The sequence below is a fragment of the Meriones unguiculatus genome, chromosome 1, assembly GCF_030254825.1.
Source record: "Meriones unguiculatus strain TT.TT164.6M chromosome 1, Bangor_MerUng_6.1, whole genome shotgun sequence".
NCBI lineage: Eukaryota > Metazoa > Chordata > Mammalia > Rodentia > Muridae > Meriones > Meriones unguiculatus.
The window spans coordinates 16,964,273-16,984,680 of NC_083349.1; the positions used below are offsets into that span (position 1 = coordinate 16,964,273).

Sequence of the window (20,408 nt, forward strand, 5' to 3'; positions counted from 1 at the left end):
CACGTATAATAAGATGGGTCTTTTTTTTCTAAGAACCCTGACATGCGGCCAGGAGACTAGCGGGGGTGGGGGGGGTGGGGGTGGGGATTAGAAGAGAACCACTGGCATCTCTGGAGCTGTGGGGCAAGTATGGTGGGTCTCGATTCACACAAGGGTAGCATGCTCCCGTCAGCTTTGATGGTGCTGGAGTGTGCTGGTGATTATAGCTGCGTGCCCCAGTGCTCAGGGTCAGAGCTGGGTGCCCCAGCTCCTGTCCTGGACTCCCAGAAACACATCACACATTTTGTCTTGTTGTTTACTAAAACAATGACACCAAAAACAAACTTGTGAACGAACGAGGAGGAGCAGGGGCCTAGGTGGTGTGCCGGGCAACAGCTGTCTTCTCAGGACAGAAGGACAGCCTGTGTCATGGCTGGGGTGAGCCCCAGCAAGTGGGGAAAGAGTCCTGAGTGGGGAGGAGTCACAGAAGGGTAGAACTTGGGATAGGGGCCCCACAAAGGCTTTAGGGTTTAGCTCATATGATGGCTTGGTGAGGCAGTCCGTACAGAACCAAGCCCAGAGCAGTGGGGTGGGACTCGGTGTTTTGAGAATGCGCTTCAGGGTATGTCTCGTCCTTGGAGGACCGGTGAGCCTCATCTGCGGAACATGAGACACAAGCTGTGAGCCCCAGAGCTCCCCGGAAGCAGCTGAGGTCCTGCCAGGATGTCCACCCTCACCAACGGCATGGTACCAGGGAGGGAGGGGGGAGAGTTGGGGAGCAGGTTAGCGCTTCTGGCTGTGGCACGCCGTGAGTTCTCCCTGAAGCCTGACCACAGCAGCCCTGTCACCTCCTGTGCCTCAGTGCTGTCAAGGCATGGAAACTATGGAGGTCTGGCTCTGTGGTTGTCAGTGGTTGTCAATGACAGCACCAGGATGGGACCAGGCCTGACCCTAGTCCCCTGCCTTCCTCCCCCAGACTCCCTGGGACATCTTCAAGCTGGAGACTGGCCTCATAGTTTCCTCTTTGAGGGCTAGAGGCACCCCTAACACGGCAGGACAACCCACAGGTATGAGCATAATTTGGTTACTTCCTTCCAAACACATGCTACTTCCTTCCTCTGGGGTGACAGGAACTGGAGGACCAACACTGACAGCCGTGGTCCTCGGGCCCTTTCTTCACTTATAGGAAAAGAACATGCTGGCTACTCTAGGTAGCAGAAGAAGCTGAGCTAATCCTGTTTCTAGTTTGTTAGGAAGAAGCTAGACATCACCACCTTTGTCTGTTTCTCTGGTTCCTGCTCCTTTACTTGGCTGCTCAGTCGCTTCCTCTCACCTATTCTCACAAATTCATCCATTCACTCACTAACTCACAACTTCATTCATTCACTCCTAACTGATTCATTTACTCACTCACTTATTCACCCACTCAACTCGTTCACTTATCCACTTAATTCACCCCTCAACTTGCTAGTCTACTCACTGGTACATTCACAAATTCATTCATTCATTCATACACTCATTCACTCACTCACTCACTCACTGGGGCTCATTCATTCGCTCACTCATAGTTACACAATTTAACTACCCTTTATCCTTGGCAACTACATCCCAGGCACTGCGGAGCGTGTGGTTTTTCAAAAGTTAATCTCCTACTGAGTTGTATTGAATGTATTTCAAATTTCTCAATTTTTAAATCCTCCCTGGATAAATCTCTCTGAATTATGGTACATTTTCACTTTAGTGTATTGCTAGATGCAATTAGCTAGACTTTTATCTGATTTTTTTTTTTTTTTACCTTAGTGTCCACATGTAAAATTTATCTGCAGCTTCTTTCACTGCAGCTGGCACATCTTGGCACAAGGTTTGTTTGAAAGATGAGTAGGTGGAGTGTCTCATCCAGAACAGGCAATACACTGCGGCCCTGCTGGAAGCTTACCCGCCCCGCCACCCCAAGCTAGAAGGCTGTCTGAAAATGTACAGGGACAGGAGATCCTATAGGCTGATCCTCATGGCTCTTGCAGGGCACACCCTCAGCCTGGGACCTCCTCTTCCTTAAGGTTTTGTGTCTTGGCTGAGAAAGACCAGGTGGCCTCCATGGACTGGGTAGCCTAGGTGGCCAGTCTTCTCTCTCTGGGCAGAGGGAAAGTGCAGGGGTCACCCAGATTTTACCATCTTTTCATCGAGAGTACAACTGAGCTCTTTCGCTTGCTCTCCCTCCCTCCTTCTCCCCTTCTCCTTCCCTCTGCCCTCTCTCTGTGTGTAAGTGGTAGGCTAGAGGCTGGGCGCATCTATGCTCTTGTTCAGCTCCAGATCACCTAGAGACTGAGTAGACCTCATTGGCTTCTCCACAAGGACAGTGCTTGCTGGCTCCTCATGCACTCGCCTCCCTCCCTCCCTTCCTTCTCCCCTCCCTTCCTTTCTTCTTTCCCTTTCTCTTTTTCTCCCTCCCCCTCTCTCCTCCTTCCTCCCTTCTTCTTTCATCCCCTTTCTCCTTCCCTCCCTCTCCCACTCCTTTTCTCTTCTGAAGTAGGGGCACCCAAGGGCCATGGAGTGCAATGTAACCACAGGTGACATATACAGACAAATGGGTGGACAGTCTCTACTTACTTTTGTTAATTGTTTCACTGCCTAGCCTCTGAATGAGACGAACTGTTTTCCCAAGTGGCTTGCCAACTGTTAACAGGTCTGAGGGTGGAGGAAGAGAAAAGTTCCTTCAGGTGGGCTATGGACACCCTTGGCAGGCTTCTAGCAAAGGCCCAAGACGACTTTGGGATAGCAAGGGTGCCCACTCACTATCCCACAGCATGGTGGCCCTCAGCGCGTTGTCCTGCAGCAGCGTGGGCCACTGGTTGGCCACAATGCTCTCAACTCCCACCAGACTCAGAAGGATGGCAGTCTCGATGGGCCTCTCCAAGGACCGCTGTGACATACTGTAGAGACACATGGATAGGCACCAAGGGGCTGATGGCCCTCCCTCTACCCTTCCCTGCACCAGCTGCTAGAATGCATATATGAACCAAGGTTTTTATGGTTCTGGATCTTACCACAAAAGCTAAACGTTATTTGACAGGAAATAGCATTTTTTGAGCATTGACAAATGCAACTGGTGGCAGCTCCTAGCCCTGGCACAGAGCCCACAGTGGGAGTCAGTACTGTGAGATGGAAGGTGCTAGCCTGCCCGCCATGGTAGTCTGCCAGTCCCCGGGGTGAGACCTATTAGCACTTGTGCTTAACACCCCCTTCCCCGACCACAGGCTCCTGATGATACAAGGATACTGGGTACCTCTTGTGGTCTGACGTCTCGACCTTCCGCTTCCGGCTCTCAGAGGACCTTGTCAGGTCCAGCAGGACCATCATCTGGCATTCTGCAGGACACAGCGAGGTCCCTCAGTGGTCACCCACACCATTACCAGATCCCCATGGGACCTGCGCTCTGACCAATCTACCTGGTTCTTTTCTGGTACCCATTGAGCAAGCCTACTTGGGACCACCTCTAACACAGGCAACTCTACTCCCTCATCACTTATGGGAGCTTCTGGCATTCTATACCAGTGCCGAGAGAGAGAGAGAGAGAGAGAGAGAGAGAGAGGAAACCTCAGTGTATACACAAGGGGGTGGTGATGGTATGAGAAGCTGGCCCCAAAGAGGTATTGGCTAAAGGAACTCTATGCTCCAATTGGAGGGCTTACCAAGCTTACCACCGTTCAGCTTGCTGGAGATGTGAGGGTTTCTGAGATGTGGATGGTCATGGGGACTTGGCAGTGAGTGAGCAGACATGGCAGACATGCTCACTGAAACACTGGCTAAGTGTGACTCTGATGTGACTATCTACAGGATCCACATGGACACAGAGGTGAAAGCTGCTCTTGTCCCTGATCCCTGACATAGGCATTGGTGACCATCCCAACAGGTGAAATGTCCATCTGTGAAGGGACATGGCCTCCTGGGGACAGTGGACACCAGGAGGGACTACCACGTTTTCACATGCCTTCTGTGTCTCCTGCTTTATGTGACATATCTCTGAGAATTAGTCCTTCTGAGATGGCTTTCTCCATCCCTGGGACAGGGAATGTCTTCTGGGTGCTTCTGATGATGGGGGTTTTGCCCAGTCCTATGTGTATGGCTGGAGCATGCCCAGGGCTGCCAGCAGTTGGGACTAGACCATGGCCCTGGTGGACACAGGTGCCTTGGCATGGAAAAAGCATCCGGGCAGTTTCTACATAACCCTGCAAGGGGCCATATGCCTCACAAGGGAGAAGGGGACATTTTGGGTTCCTGAAGAGGCTTACCCATTGACCGTGTGTGGTGGCTGGCCCTGAGCAGCCCAACAAAAGCAGCCTCCTATGTGTGGGAAAAGGACCTTGGGGAACCCTGGGGGAAATCCAGACATACCAGGGGGTCTGTGGCCACATGTCTGAGGTGGCTGTGGACCACAAAGAGCAGCATACTGCAACACACTCCCCAAATGTCTGAACATAGAGCCTGCTGTCCTGTGGTGCTGTGTGTTGTCGGTGCCGTGTCGGCACGGCACGCCTGGCAAGGGGCCTTAAGCACCACTGTACTCAGCACATCACGTGGCACTTCTTCCTTTTATCTCTGAACTTAGCTCGGGTCACTTCCCACCTGTGGCGCTCTCTACCTGGCCTCTGAACCCCTTCATACCCTGAGACCTCTAGGCACAACACTTCCGGGGCTCACTGCACCCCTGAGCCTGGTGTTAGTAGACACTCAGAGAGAACAAGGCTCCCAAACACCCATGTTCAGACTGGACAGGTTCTGCTGGGGTTGGCACAGCCCTATGAGGTGACACTCCCCACTGGACTCTCATCTGTGGGAGTCTGGAGATCTGAACAGAGGTCCTCTGCACATAAGGAGGTGCTGAGGGCAATCAGGAGGATTAGTGGCCCTGTAGCTGTCATACCACTGTATGGAGCGCAGGGACAGCTTTCAGATAGAAGACAGGTTAGGGCAGGGTGTTATGCCTTTCTGAAGCATCGGGAACCTTGGACTCAGATCAAGCGGCAGGGGCCCCTGCTTTCCTTTTTCTTCTCCAGGATATCGTTTGTGCCTTCAGGCTCTGGCTGGGGCTGCCATGGGGGAGAAACCTCACCTTGCAGATCCATGGCTACCAATCTTTCCACTACCAGGTGGGTTAGGAAGCTCTCCATCCCGTAGAAGAAAAAGCCTCGGCAGCTGTTCAGTAGCTGCTCCCAGTCAGACTGGCTGTGTGAGGTGAGAACAGTGGGGCGGGGGGGGGGGGAGGGGCTGTGATCATGCATCTGGGCGAGGCAGGTGCATGCATGTGCAACCCCTCCTTCCAGGTCTGTTTGTCCCCGGCCACCTGCACTAAACCCTTTATTCTGCTTTATTATTTGTTTTCCAGGGTACAGCTGGCCACAGATGTACTCACTCCTTCCCAGAGGATGAACTGTGGTCTAGGAACAAATATATACCTCAAGCTAGTAGAGCTGGCTCCCAGAAGTACTACAGCACCTCCGGTATGAGAGACAGGAACTAGGTATGGTTTTTGTCACCCTCCATGTCCTGCCTCAGCAAGTCTGCCCTCTGGGCTCCACACCAGCCCGGCACAGGCTCACTTCTGCATCCCTGTACTCCTGTGCCCCTCTATCAGCAGGCTTGGCTCCCCCTGCCCCAGGTCCATACACATGAAAGGACAGGGATGAGAGCATGCATGCCCATAGGGGCCAGTGACATGGAACTACCTGACCCTGTGCTGGTAGTATACCTTTTGCAGGGGGTTTGGTCTGAGGGGACCCGAGGTCACGTGGGGGCAGATCATGTGTGGGTGAGTGACCCTGACACCACGCCAGCATCCCATGCCCAGTGCTGTGCCAGGGGCTCTACAGAACAGATCTAGTCAGCAGGGAAGGTGTCACACGAGGGCGCCAGACTCTCTTAGTCAGCTTTTGGAGACCCGGGTTCCAACCTTGGAAAGTGGTAGTTTCCCAGATGTCCCATCCAACGTGCGGTGAATGAGTCTCGGAACTTTTCCAAGATCTCCTGGGTTATAGAGACAGGGCTCAGTACCTCTGCAGGAAGAATTGAGAGAGGCTGTGGCTTCCTCATCAGGGCATGGGGGTAGGACCCTTTGCCACCAGGCCAGGCTGTAGGCTAGGAAGGGGCAAGTTTTAAGCCCAGGTGGGAATGATTAGTGCCTCTCCTTTCTTCTTCAGATGGAGGAATTGGCAGAGGAGATAAGCAGTAGGAAGAGGAGGAGGAGCGGAGGGGGGAAGAGGAGGGAGAGAAAGAGTTGAGAGAAGGAGGAGGTCCCAACGAATCAAAGTATTTAGAGTGGCAAGTGGCCAGCTTGTACTCAGACCCAGGACTCCAAGGCCACTTGAGGTGATTTCCATATAGTCATGAGAGCAGCTGTCCCAAGGCCTGGGTGGCTTTGGCCTATATGACAAGAACCTTTGTAATGTTCTCACCTCTGATGTGGGACTCCTCATAAGGGTCCACAACAACTGAGCATGAGTCAAGGACAAACAGAGACCAAAGCAGGGTCCTGGGGGTCGTGAGCACCCATCAAAGGATACACTTGATGGTGTCCGCATCGATTAGGGTGCATTCCTGTGGGATGACCCGCATCACGCCCTGCAACACAGACGGAGGTTGTCAGCAACTGGGGTCACCAGCTGGGCCTTAGAAGACATGGTAGGCTTGACCAAACTCAAGCTGACAGGAGCACAGGGTCCCTGAGCTCCCACCAAACCTACCTTAATGCCCTTCTTTCCTGGACTTCTCTTCTTGAAATCTTTGGCTTTGACCTCTTTCTTCACAGAGCCTTCTGTGGAAGACAATGACAAGTGCGATGAATCAGTAGGTGCACAGTGCTGGGAAGGCACTAGGTGCTGCTCAGTTATTCGATTTTGGATTTTTTGAATCTCGAGTGGTGAGAACGATTGATTTTAATTTTTGTCATGTTGAAGCACAAGCCTTCAGAGAGACCCAAGAAAAGCTCTTGGGAAAAGACCAGCCCCCAAGGCTTCTAGGCACCATTCCTGGCCACTGACGTTCCTTACAAGGAGCTCACTGGGGGTAGGGGGGGGAACTGTAATATTTGGCCCCCTGCTGGTTCCAGGGTCTCTGCACAGATGCTTACAGTCTGTGTCTTTTCGCTGCTGAGCTGTCCCTAGTGGGCAGGTCTTTCTGGAGGCTTCATGTAGATAGCTCCATGCCCCACTGTGACCATCTTCCTTCTGCCCCACCCTGTGTCTTTCATTCTCTTTATGCCTTCCAGGGTGGGACTTCCACAGGAAGTGAGGTTGAGGCAAAAGGCATGGCTCTCTGTCACCCCCGCTTTGCCAAGGAAACTTCTCAGGGACATACTAAGAGGATATTTTGTTCTGATGGATCTTCCTTCACACAGACCTGACCTTTCCACAGGTCCTCAGGATCTCACGCTTGCATTTCCTGAGGCCTTCATCCTTACCAAGTAGCTACTTGCTTTCTAAGTGGAAATCAATTTGTATTTGCTGTGTGCCCTCTTTTGAGTCTTTCCCTGGGCACAATCTCCTGACTGCTGATATGTTCCTGTGTACCATCCATCCAAGTGGGTGTTGAGATGACCATCAAGTGGCTGCTTGTGGAGCACATGAACCATGTGACCAAGGGCTGGGGCCAACTGGCCTGAGGCAAGAGTGAGGTTGAGAAGTGTCCAACCCCCCCCCCAAAAAAAAAATATCTCATCTTGAGACCGGCATAAGGAGTAAGGATGGCTCCCTCCCTGTTCTGTGCCTGTGTGTCCTGGTGCACGTCGTCTTGTGACCCCCACCTCCGCCGTTCTCAGACGTAGTTCACATAGCCTGGTGACCAGGACATGTCCAGCTAGCACCTGGAATTCCTCTCCACTCTCAGCCCCTCAACCCCCGCCAATGATGTCCCCCTCCTACCCACTTCCCCAAGGTTTTATATAGTTGTTATTTCTCCCAATAAAGAGAGCTGTGTCACTGTAAGAGCCGTGTCACTGAAAGGGTTGTATTGGAGACAGAAATATCCCCTCTTCCCACTCCCAAACTCACTGCTGAAGTGGGATCCTGCTGACCCACTTGCCTGGCTAAGCTTCATTCCTTTGAGTCCAGCACCTATACGTATAGGTGTCTGGATGCCCTGAAGGGAAGAAGAGGACCCCAGCCCCCAGAATGATAGTTGTGGGAGTATCAGATATGGAGAGCTGTTGACATGGGTGTGGTCATGTCAAGTATCATAGCCTCAGACCCATGGGAAAAATGGCAAAGTCCACCCGACAACCCCATGGTAAGGGTCAATGGGAAACAGCAAAGCCCTCCTCTGGCCTACACATGGATGTTGGTCGTATGTGAAGAAAATGACCACCATGGATTTCTGCCTCCAGTTATTTACGGTCTGAAGTCTGCTCTGTAACAGAGACTACTCTTACTGAGATTAGTTAATTTTTTTATATAATAATTTTACAACCCTGCCTCCTTGTCCACCTATATGCAATAATCCTGCCTCTGTTCAGTAAAAGCTCCGTTGTGTAATAAAGACACTGAGCTTCAGAGAGCTCAGTCTAGCCAATCCCAGCTTCTTTCTCTCTCTTTTTTTGCTCTCTCTCACCCCCTCTCTCCCTGCGTATGTGTAGAGTCATAATTCTCCATTCCCTCACCAGTCCCAGACAGATCAAGTCCCCTCGAACTGGGCAAGAACACGGAACCAAGCATTTCAGTTCAGTGGCTTCCAGGTTTGGGCTGTCACAGAGAGTTGTATAATCTAAGCGTTTATGTCCGCATGAGCCTTCTCGTCTCTTATGCAAAGACCTAGGGGAGGGTGCGTGGGTCACCTGTGGGCCAGTGTGTAGCTTTTTGTGACCACAACACAACTGTTTGCCAGGGTGGTTCTCCATTCTCATCGACAGCAGCATTCCTGTCAGCAGTGGGGCAAGCGTGTGCTTCTGCATCTTCCCTGCTACTTGGAACAGTGGACCTTTTAATTTCATTACTTATTTAAAAATTTTTAATCCAATTTTTCATCTTTTATATGAATTAGCCAACATGACTGGTGCATGGTGGGCTACTCTGAAGCGTGCAGACACCGTGGAATGGTGGAGCTAAGCCTGCCAAACAGTCGTGCCACACACTCTCGTCACTGCTGCTTGGCAAAATCCTTAGCTGGCAGAGCCACATCTATGGCAATGTCAAAAATCATAAATCCAGCACAGCTGCTTGACAAAGATCCAGCAAAGCTGAGCCTAGTGATGCAATCGCTGTGGCGCAGTCTCCCACTCTTTTACCCTTGATCTCTACATGTCCCATGCTTGGGTTTTTATTATTATTATTGTTTGTACAACTTGGGGATATTATTTTCTTATGGATCATTTACATCTTCTCCAAGGAGTACTGCCTCTAAGCTTTCTCAGGAATGTCCTGACTGTACTGCCCCTCCTACTTTTAGGGAGATATCCTTATTTGGGCCTACTTGAAGGCCTTCCTTATGCCCTGGTGGTTGTGATTCAAATAGTTATGCCAAAGACCTCCTTGAGAGCAATCTGACTCAAAGATACATCTATCCTTGTACTTATTCAGGAACAAGACAATCAAACTTTCAAAGGAAACTTTAAAAGGTAAACAATATTCAGTAGGCTAGAGAGGTTGGCAGCAGAAAATTAAAAGCCTCCTTCTACTACAGATGGATAAAGAATGGTGTGGATAAATGATAAAAGAGTAAAGTATTAACTCCTGGTTTTTAGAACCCAGAGCTTTGTGCCTGCTGGGCAAACGCTCTACCACTAAGCTGTATTTTCAGCTCTAATTTGGTACTTATTGATGCTCAACATGTATTCCAAAGTGTTGGTGTGCTCCAGCAACAGTCTGAAGCCTTTCACAGACTGGAGTATATTACAGTCTCACAAGTGATGGTCTTTAGATCCCTGCTCTCCGCTTTGCCCAGGACTGACTCAGGGCCTACCTTCCTTCACTGCCCCTCAACATCTAGCCAAATGGTTTTGGGAGTCAGTTTTTTTTTTCCCCCACCAGTGGGATTCTTCTTGGCTGTAGTATCGGCACTTGTGAAACAGTGCTCAAGCAGGCTTTCTGTTCATAGCACTGTCTATTTTAGAGATGATTTTGAATGAGTAAGGGCCAAGGAAATGTTAAGAGACTTGGCAACTGTTCTCAATGCTGGCTATGGAACCCAGGGGCTTGTGCATGCTGGTAGAGGACCCCACAGTGGGAAGCACCCCCAGTGCCTTGGCTCATTACTCTTTGACAAGAGTTAACAATGTTTTATCTGAAAAATAATTTACAATTTTCCATTTCAAAATTAAGCATTGCTGTGGCTAAGGCGCTACTCACCTATCTCCTCTTTGTGGAGACGGTTCCACAGCATCTGGAGAGAAAAATCTCGGGACAGGGAGCTGACGTCATTGAGTGCAGAGAGCCCCTCCAGGGGCAACTCCAGTAGGAACTTGTCTGCGATTATAAACATGTACTCGGGGTCAGGTGGCCCTGTGAAATGGAAATGACAGCAGGTTAAACGCAAGGAGAAGCCATCTTTTACGACAGGGCATCTTGGGCTTCATCAGTTAGTAGTCTTAACTTTGTGGCCCACTGGCTGCTGTCCCTGGCATGAAGATACGAGGGAAGGGTATGGCCCCAGCCCAGCTTTCAGAGGCATGGCTGTACTGATGACATGCTAGAGTCCCTGAGGCAGCCACTGGTTCTGAAGGTAAGGTCAAGTTTATGACATGGGCCTGGACAGAGCCCATATGCAGTGGTACATCTTACAGGGATGCCACAACTCAAGACACTTGACTCCCGAGGCAGGCCATGTAATGCCCAGGCTGACGAAAACATCCTTGGAAGGACGTTCCAAGGAGTGAGTCCTTCAGAGGGCCCTGGAGGAAGGTTCCCTCTCATGACCCCTCTGGTAGCCTCTCTGTGATCATGGATGTAGGCCACTGACTGACAAGGTATTGCCACTCTGCCTGCAACTATGCTGATACCCGGAAGTGGGACCTTACATGCTCCAACTAGATCTTCTTAACTTTCAAAACCAAAACAGCTTTGCTTGAAACCTAGCAGTGACTCTTCTTTCCTGTCTTCAGTCCTGGGAGTTTAATCCAGAGCAGAGACTCAGTTTAGGAGCGAGGCCACCATGGGAGTGACCAGCCTGCCCACAGAGTGTGAAACTCGCACCCACTTTCCTGGTTGCTGCAGTAATTCTGAATAACACCCCCCCCCCACACACACACTCCGATTTAGGCCTGACTCATTTGCAATCTGTAGTTCTTGGGGTGCTGTGTATGAGCCATGGCAACGTGGCCAGCTCTACTTGGGAGAAAGCTTGTGGCTTTTATGGGGCGGGGGGGGGGGGAGCGAACAGGCGTCGGTCAGTTCTTCGTGGGGATAGAAAAGCAGCAGGCAAATTTTAAGGCAGGAAATTGCCGTTTAAAGGAGATGTTACTAAAATCAAAGAAGTAGCCAAGAGGCAGAATGGCACACTCTTGACTTTCCTTCCAGGAGCGTCTCCCCACCCTTCCCAGCAGGAGTAAAAGCAGCAGGCTTGTGCCAAAAGTACCCACAGGTAGGGCCACCAGAAGAGACCACTTACAGGCAGCAGGTGGATGGAACAGAGTCCCTTCCCATGGCTGCCCCTGGTGAGCTTCCCAGGGCAAGGCAGCCTCTTTTCTAGAAGCATCAGCAGAAAGGGCAAGGTGGACCCACTGTTTGATAAGCCCTCCCAGGGAGCTGTCAGTCTCAGTGCCCAGAACCTTCTAGGGAAGTGTTTCTCAGCCTGTGGGTCGAGACCCCCCCCCCCTTCAGAGGTGGTGGGGTGTGGAACAACCCTTTCACAGGGGTTGCCTAAGGTCAGCAGAAAACACAGAGATTTATATTACCACTCACAACAGTAGAAAAAAAATACAGTTGTGAAGTAGAAAAAAAAATAATTTTACAGGTGGGGTCACCACCACATGAGGTCACAACATTGGAAAGGTTGAGAACCTTTCTTCTGGGGCCTTCCACCTAGCCTGGGGTGATCGTGTACTGGGGAACCTCAAGGAGAGAAACCTTGGGTCCTGGGAAGCACTCCCGTGTAGGACTTGTTTGGACATGGAAGTCCTGACTCCTGCCCCATGTAGGCTTTCCTTGATGGGAGGTTAAGTACCCACACAGGATCCTGAGGTGCCAGTGGTGGCCTATGAGTCTGCTCCTGCCACTTACCTTGAGGGATGGACAATGTCCTTTCCTTCTCTTTGCCTTTGTATTTCGCTGTATCTGCCATAGTCATTGACACCTGTGTTCTGAAATTCAGAGTGACTGTGTTCAGGCTTTAGGAAGCATAGGAAGACACTCAAGGACTATGAGGCACACCACTTAGCCTGTTCCTCCGCCAATGATGGATGCTTTTGCTTTTTTTTTTTTTTTTTTAAGACATAGTCTTGCTGTCCCACAGTTCTCTATGTAGACCACGCTGGCCTCAAACCCACAGAGATCTTCCCGCCTCTGCTTCCTGAGTGCTGGGATTAAAGGCAGCGGTCACTGAGGGCAATCTCTATGTCTGACACAGAGTGTCAACAGATAGGGACCTCAGGATGGCTTCATGCTGCTGGGAAAGAATGCCACCTCCACTCTCCACCATCCTTCTTTTCTAAAAATGAATGCCAGAGGATGAGCCCTGGAACTTGCTAGTTCTCTCATACTATGCTCAGACCAGGGAGGTCAGTGGGGCAGGGACAGCAGCAGCAGCAGCAGCAGCAGCAGCAGCAGCAGCAGCAGCAATGGGTTTCCTGCCTACAAAACACATGCTAAGCTCTCTGTCTGTCCTTAGTAGGGCCAGGATACTCAGAGAACAGTTTCCACATGGAGGGAGAGCTCAGAAACCAGCCATGGATTTCTGACCATCATAACCGGCTACTCAGCTCACATCAGTGTGTTGCTGTCTAGATCTGGGTTTGGAGCTGGCCTTTAGCTGCACTTAGCTGCCCCGTCCTGTGGCCTCCAGGAAGATTCTGGTTACTCTGTCATAGCCCATATACAACAACATTTAGCTATTTCTACTACCAGCTTCAGCTGGAGACAACTGCCCATCACCTGGCACCAGGAAGCTGGCTTGCCCAGGGGAACCTTCAGAGGAAGTGACGTGCTGATACCTGGCTTCTGGGAAATCGAACACGGGGGCTATAGGCTTCAAGTATTCCTCCATGTGTTCCAGGATGCTGTTAAGCCTCTGCATACACAGGTCTCGCTCCTCACCGTGCAAGGTGTCTGATGTCTGTCCCAACCCAAACCACAGCCTGTTATCCACGGGTGTCTATACATGACTTCCACCCCATCAGAAAATTGGGAAGACACCAGGGTAAGAGTTAAGCTTCAGCCCTTCCAGATAGATCATTGGCATGTATCTTCCCAGCACAATGCCCCCCAAGTTTTCCAGAGGCCATTCTGACATCTCAGCCTTGTCCATGTCCTCTGCTGACACCAGGGAGTGTTCTGGTGGTAGGGATAGACCCAGGACAGGTAACCCTAAGCTCTGTGGAGAGGTAGCCAGACCCCTTCTCTGGGGTCATACGCTGCTCAGGGACTCAAAAGAGCTCCCCACCTTTCACAGGGCTCCCCCTTCATCCTCTTGAGATCTGGGCCCAGTACCCTGATCCAACCCAACCTTGGAGTCTTGGCTTTCCCTGGGATGCGCTGCAGTCTGCAATATGGCTTGGAGCCTCAGGCCTCAAAGTGCTTGGGTTCAGGGTCACATCTTTGCTGTGTACCTGGGTCTGTGTCTGCTTCCGGAACCAATGGACATTGTCCAGCATGTCTGAGAAGGCAACTGGACTCATAGGCACTCGCATTACCTTGCAGTGACCTGGAGAGATATACCCATGGCCTTAACAGGGATCAGGGCAGAGCTACTGGAAGTGGGTGAACAGGTGAGGAGGTAAGAGTTCTTGTGGGGGTATTTAACCTTGGTGCCCCTGAGGTGAGGCTTGTGATGGGAAGGTCTTTGGGGCACATGGAGTTCCCCATTACTCTCTGGGCAACACAAGGGCTGGTACCAAGAATGTTCAGGCAAAGAGGCAAAACACAGTGGTACTGGTGGGTAGCTCTACGCAGACATGGGTCCTCTGGATGGACCCCTTAGAAACTTGTGCCGCCCCTATTTTCTCTTCTATCCCAGCCTCAGCCTCCCCTTACCCCTGCATCTGGGAGTGAGAGGTTCTTCTGTGTGGTAGGGATTTCTCATACCCACTGCAATCCATCTGGAGTCAATGAGGAGAACCCTGTTTGCACCCAAGCTTACCTCCTACTGCTACAAACTTCCCCTTGGGTGTAGGCATGGACTTTGGTTTCTCAAAAGCAGCACCATATAGCCAGGTCCTGAGGGCAGAGTGAAGGTCACAGGCTCATTCCCAGAGGTAAACAGCAAGGCATACAGGTCTCGGGAGCCTAGCAAACCAATGTGGCATCCAATAGATGCCTTTCTGTGTTTATTTTGGCAGGCAGTGGCCCAGGAATCAGTTTACACAACCCAAGTAAGAGTGAAATTACAAAAGGCTTAGCAGTGCAGGCCTACACAGATCTCCCAGAAAGATCCTGTGTGGGTACAGATCACAGAGTGCCTTCAGCCCACTACATCCCCGTCACCACGGAAAATCATCCTGCCTTTTCCCGGGAGGGTGGGAAGAGGACTTCCTACGTGTCTGGACTGAACGGGTACCCACCCCTGTCAAAGGACTAGCTGAGTCTACCCAGCCTGCCTCCCAGATGACCCATTCTGCTTCAGGATAGGGGCTGAGATGTGGTAAGCTTGCTATGCCCTTGCCTCCTTGTTGGGCTTTTCAACAGGGCAGAGGTTTACAACGACGGAATTGAGGGCCTCACCTGTCTTGTGAGTGATGCAAAAAGAGGTACCGGAATATGTGTGGAAGCTCATTCAGGAAGGTGAAATGTTGATCTGTGACATAGAGGCTCTGCCATGCCTGTATGTTGACAGGGGAAAAATCACTAAGGGCCCAGGTGTTTTGGACCGTTGGGTGCCTTACTACCACAAGAGGGCAGCAGAGGCATGAGAAACTCACGGGCTACAGTGTCCAGCTCCGCCTACTTGCTGAAGCGGTTCCAGGAAATGCTAAACAGCATCTCTTTGAGGTCTTTATGCCTCTTGGAGCCTACCTGAGAGTTTCCTCGTCAACCTGGGTCTTTGGGCTGCTGATCTAGCTTGGTTTCGGTTTATTCCAGACCCCCAGTTTTTCTGCTTCCTGGGAACCTTGTACAGGGATAATCCAAATAATCCTAGACACTGTACACTTCAGGGTCTCCGCTGCCTATGGCAGGCAGCCAGCATGGGCTCTGGGAGAGCACCCCGAGATGTCCTATGTGAGCTGTTACTGCTCATGGCTTCAAGACAGAGCTCTGGGTTTGCAAAAATGAAATCATTTCCCAGAAAACTTTTGTCAGAGAATAAGCAACCCTACGTGAAGCACCCAGTGGTTTTTTTTCACAATGGCTGGAACCACAGGGCAGGTGAAGAGGTAGGCTGTGCTGCTACCCTAGACTCCTCCACGTAGGGGATGTGAACGGGCTCTTGGTGGTGGGGGCTTGCTTTTCTGCCTGTCCGCCGGCCACCTTGGGAGTGGGTGGGAGCGAGCTCTTCTTGCTGCAGGGTGTTCTGCTGTGTGAGTGCGGGTGTCTTCTCTTGCTGCTCTAGCTGCTCTAGCTGCTCTCTGTCTTTGGGGATTTGTTGGGGTTTGTGGTAGCTTAAATGAGGATGGCCCGCCCCATATGCTCATATATTTGAATGCTTGGACTCCACTTGGTAGGATTGGGAAGTGTGATCGAGCTGAAGGAGGTGTGTCACTGGCGGGGTAGGCTTTGAGGCTTCCAAAGCCCACAGCATTCCCAGCCACTGATCCGCTGTCATGCCTGCCTGCCTGCCTGCCGCTGCCAGATGCGACTGACTATTCACCGAGACCTAGGCTCCCCTGGGGCAAGTGAGGGGAGGCAACTACAATTCTTTCAGCTTTCTCGGTACCTGAACCCAAGCACAGAAGACTCGGAGAGGCTGAGTGGCCCTCCAGAACCACACAGCTACAAGATGTGCGTATCTCACTTAGGAGCTGTCCTCTTAGGACCCAGGGAGCGAGCACAGAGGCCACAGGCTGCAGGCGTATGTGCACAGGTCCCCTTGCCCATTACCTTGGAAGTGCTGGCCAGCCTCTGCTCTATATTGGCAAACAGGCTTGTGGTAGTCTTGTCCAGCTGCCTCATTCGCTGGTGGAGCTGCAGCAGGGCCGCCAGCTGGGAGCTGCTGGTATTGTTCGTGGCCGTGAGCAAAACCTTCCTCATCATCTCGGAGGTCGAACAGCTCTGCAACAGGGTAGGGAAAGGTGGTGTGGGCTGTATGAAAGGGCAAAGGGTGACTGGGCCACGAGTTGGGATCTAGGAGTCTGTGTGGGCTAGCTTCCGCTGGACGCCTGTCTGCCACGTACCAGGACTAGGCCAGCCCTCTGTTTGGGATCTCAGTGTGTCTCACCATGTTGACTCTGGGTGGGGGGTAAGCACACGAGTGTTTGCTGAGAATGGGTTTCTGGCTCGCTTCCATTCCTTGAGGACTAGCATGACCTGAGGCTCGGAGAAGAGGGAGGGTCTCTTTTTTCAGCCACAGGGCCACTCCTGTCTTGTCTAATGGAAAGGAGCATGGCTGGCTGGTACTAAGGCACTCCCTTCCATGGGGTGACAGAAAAGGGCCCTTTTGTAGATGGGCAGAGGAGGTCTATACCTGAGACAGTGCCAGGAACTGGCAGGTGGTTACGGGGTCCAGGATGCCGATGCACTCCACCATCTCTATGCTGGCAGTGGCTGCGATGTCCAGAAGGTTGCTGCGCAGGGCGGCCTGTATACACTGCAGCAGTACCTCTGAAGTCTGAGCCAGGAACCTCTGGGCCAGCACCAGCTTCTTCTGCGGACAGTGCGAAGCTCAAGGTAAGGTGGGCTCTTGAGGCGGAGGTCACCAGGGGACAGGTAGGGATTTCTGCCTACCTTCAGACCCTCAGCCTTCCGGTTTTGCTCCTTGGGGGCTTCCCTGGTGGTTGTCAAGTCCGTGTAGGAGGCCTCTACACTCTTTTCCTCTGTGTCCAGCTCCAGCTCCAGAGATCTCAGGCTGTTCCGCTTAGCACTTACCTACCAGGTGCACCGTAAGACAGAAGGTGTCTGTGGGTTCTGCATGGTTTGCAGGGAAACCACAGACGCCAGGGAAGGGGAAGATGGCACGGATCAGTAGGAAGTTGTTAAGTTGTTAAGTGATTGTGCAAGTGGAGTTTGTGGGGTCAGTGGTGTTACTGATGCAGTGGGAAGGGGGAGGTAATCTCTCAGTTGCTCACACACAAAGCGGGAGAAAAGCCAGCCCCACATAGAAACCTTGGGGACCCTGGCCCAGCTGACATCCAGGGGAGCCACCTCTCATACTTTGTCCAAGTGTGTCAATGCTACCAAAACCCACCAGGCCCTGGCCACCAACAGCCTTAATAGTCCCCCAAGGACAGAGGTCATCTATGAGATCAGGCTAGCAATCAGGAACAGGAGACACCTGTGACAGTACAGCAGTCTAAAGGACAAGACACTTCGGGCCACTGATCTGACCAAGGAAGAAATCACAGTGGTATCTGGGAAACCCATAAATGAACTCAGAGAATGAAAGTTCTACACATTAAACTCTGGAAGCTTCATGGAAATGAGCTTAGAGGAAAGCTGCCATCTGGAAAACAAGAAGAGAGCTCAGAAGAAGGAAGATTGGGGTTGGTGTCAGGAAACTGGACAGCAGCAACAAGCCACACCTAAGGAAAAGGGAAAGGAACAATCCTACAGGTGGGCAGGGGCCCACGGGACCTGGGAGGAAGCAGCTGTGTTTCCTAGAGCTCCCTGTACTCCACACAGGGTTCATCGCCTGGAGATAGCCGTTTCTTGCTGTCTTCTAGATGAAGACTGAGGATGGACAGGTGAGGGGCTGCTGCTTATGGATCTCAAGCCCCTCGCTTTGCTATCTAGGCAGATGCTACAAACAGCTGCTCACCAAGGGCCCCATCTCTATCTGCTCGCCCAGCATGGGTCTTCTGGGTCTTGTGCTGTCTACAGCCTAAAGACTCGGGACAAACAACCCCAGGCACTAACCTTCTCAGATTTCTCAGGCTGTGTGGTGTGTAGAGGGCCTTGGAGGCAGACAACACCTTAGCATGGAGGTCAACCACTCAGGGCATAGGTGTATGCCAGGTAGTAAATGAGCTTTTCTGAAGCTACCAGGTATCTGTGCTTAACCGGACGCAAACCACCAAGACAGAGGGATATGGCCAGACCCTTCCTATTTGAGTTGGTAAAACATCTCTTAAATGTCAATTCTGCAGCCGAGGTAGAGCAACCTGGGACCATACTTCAGTGGGCAAAAGGGATACCTACCATGAGGTCTTCCTCCCAGCGGAAGGAGGGGTTCACAGGGTCTATCTTTACGGACAGCAGATGAAGGGCCTTCCCAGCCAGGACCAGAAGCTGGGCACGGATGTCTGCGCAGCCGACGCACAGTGGCTGCAGACTCTCCAGCTCTGCTAGCACCAGGTGAGGCAGGGTCCGCTTTAGGGTGAACCATTGCTTCCGGAAGACAAGCAAGTGTGTCACCACTGGCTGTCATGACACTTCTGCCCAGTCACCCAGAGATCTCAGATAGCTTCCTAGCAGGGAACACCTGGCACCTTGAGATATGCCCTTGCTTTGCATAGTCCTGTGTGGTAGTGTGAGGGGTGTGTGTGTGTGTGTGTGTGTGTGTGTGTGTGTGTGTGTGTCTAGGCTGTGGAGATTGGAAGGATCATAAAAGGCAGCTTCTGTTACTATATGCCAGAACTCACTGACAAATAGATGTTAACTATAGGATTCATTTATGTTCACCCAGACATTTCATGGCATTTAAGAGAACGGGAGAGTGCTGGAGCCACAGCTAAGCTGGTGGGGTGCTTGCCTAGCCTATGCAGGGCCCTGGGTTCTATTCCTAGGACTGCCAAAATAAGACAGAAAGAAAAAGATAGGAAGAGGAAGGGAGGGAGGCAGAGGGTGGGAGGGCGGGAGGCAGGGAGAGAGAATGTGGAAGTGGAAGAAGGGTTTTCTGGCAAACAGATATTTACTCAGCTTGTTCTGTTTTGGGTGTAGGAGGGAATGGGTGGGGTAGGGTGGGATAGGGTGGGGATGCCGGAGGGGATGTGCTAGGCAAATGCTCTGAGATACACACCCAGCTCATGGTTTACTTTTTTTTTTTTCTAAGATAATGCAATTTACCTTTATCAGCCCTTTATCATGAAGCGAGGCCTGGGAATGGGAGCTGTAAGCCTGCATAGAAAGGCCCTTCCAATAAGCTCTTCATTATTAGTTAAGCCCTCTTGGTGATCAGACAGTGCCCACCTGCACCAAGGTACGGGAGTGGTCAAGAGCTGTCATGGCGTGGGGTGTGGAGACTGGGGTTCCATAGATTGGCACCCTGCTTTTTTTTTTTTAGCATGACTGGCAGGTCCCCAGGAGAGAAGATGGGCTAAGGCTGTCTGCAGTTACCAAGTCAACGAAGGAGAAGTCACTGGTGCTCTGAAGGAAGTCTGAAAGTAGCTTGTCCAAGGAGCCCTGCTCCATCTGCAACTCCAGGACCTCCTTGCATACCAGCTGCAGCATGTCCAGGCATGTCTCTGCCAGGCAGAGTTTGAGACGGGCCAGCCTCCTCATCTGCGGGGAGTTGATGTTCTGTACCTGAGGTGGTTGAGATAGTTGGGTAAGGCAAGGCACTCCTCCTAAGGAGACCAGCCACTGACAAGAGCTTTGACAAGGCAGAGCTGACATGGCACAGACAGCACATATTTGAAGTGTAGAAAGGATGGGTATATTTTGACGTGGCAGTAGATAGATGCCAGACCATCATCAGTGCAAGAAAAGGAGCGTGGTCTTCACTTTCTGAATTTTCCTGTGTCCTTTCATGAGCCTGTGCTGACATCAGGCTGTTCCCTGCTCTAAGTTACTTCATATAGTATAAACAGTGGTTTTTCAGGCTGGGCCTTGACCCCCAAGAGACTCCACTTTACAAGAAGCTTTGAGGGTGTAAGACACTTGAGTTCCTGATTGGACCCACAGGCACCACCATTTGTCACCCATGCAGCATAGACCGATAAATGGACTGTTCCTGGGAGATAGAAGCCACTCTCTATAATTACTGGGATGAACTGAAATCATAGGGGCACATGGGTGTATTAAAATCATATTAGGGAAACCAGGCCCAAGAGTCACGACATCAGACTCCCTCACCTGGCCCCCATAAAGTCATGGACACCTAACATTGATGGCATGGCCCTCACCAGTTTCTCACGATACTCGTCATGTGTACATCAAAGACTCACAGGCAGAAAAAAAAATCTGACTGTCCTTGGGGCTTCTGCT

The 20,408-nt window shown here is 51.5% G+C and overlaps 1 protein-coding gene across 1 annotated transcript in view; it reads right to left on the reverse strand.

Annotated features, from left to right (window-relative positions):
• Positions 1-294: 294 nt before the first annotated feature.
• Cfap46 (cilia and flagella associated protein 46) overlaps positions 295-20,408 on the reverse strand; it is an 83,156-nt gene continuing 63,042 nt past the window's right edge. The window contains exons 40-59 of the mRNA XM_060381878.1: positions 19,539-19,727; positions 18,402-18,590; positions 16,992-17,132; positions 16,732-16,911; positions 16,149-16,319; positions 14,835-14,932; positions 14,254-14,330; positions 13,724-13,818; positions 13,109-13,230; positions 12,180-12,259; positions 10,311-10,463; positions 6,717-6,787; positions 6,537-6,594; positions 6,429-6,464; positions 5,927-6,029; positions 5,090-5,202; positions 3,263-3,344; positions 2,773-2,909; positions 2,587-2,664; positions 295-636 (exon numbers count right to left, since the gene is read on the reverse strand). Of these exons, the coding sequence (XP_060237861.1) occupies positions 515-636; positions 2,587-2,664; positions 2,773-2,909; positions 3,263-3,344; positions 5,090-5,202; positions 5,927-6,029; positions 6,429-6,464; positions 6,537-6,594; positions 6,717-6,787; positions 10,311-10,463; positions 12,180-12,259; positions 13,109-13,230; positions 13,724-13,818; positions 14,254-14,330; positions 14,835-14,932; positions 16,149-16,319; positions 16,732-16,911; positions 16,992-17,132; positions 18,402-18,590; positions 19,539-19,727 (2,295 nt within the window). The 3' untranslated portion in view covers positions 295-514. The remainder of the gene's footprint in view (positions 637-2,586; positions 2,665-2,772; positions 2,910-3,262; positions 3,345-5,089; positions 5,203-5,926; positions 6,030-6,428; positions 6,465-6,536; positions 6,595-6,716; positions 6,788-10,310; positions 10,464-12,179; positions 12,260-13,108; positions 13,231-13,723; positions 13,819-14,253; positions 14,331-14,834; positions 14,933-16,148; positions 16,320-16,731; positions 16,912-16,991; positions 17,133-18,401; positions 18,591-19,538; positions 19,728-20,408) is intronic.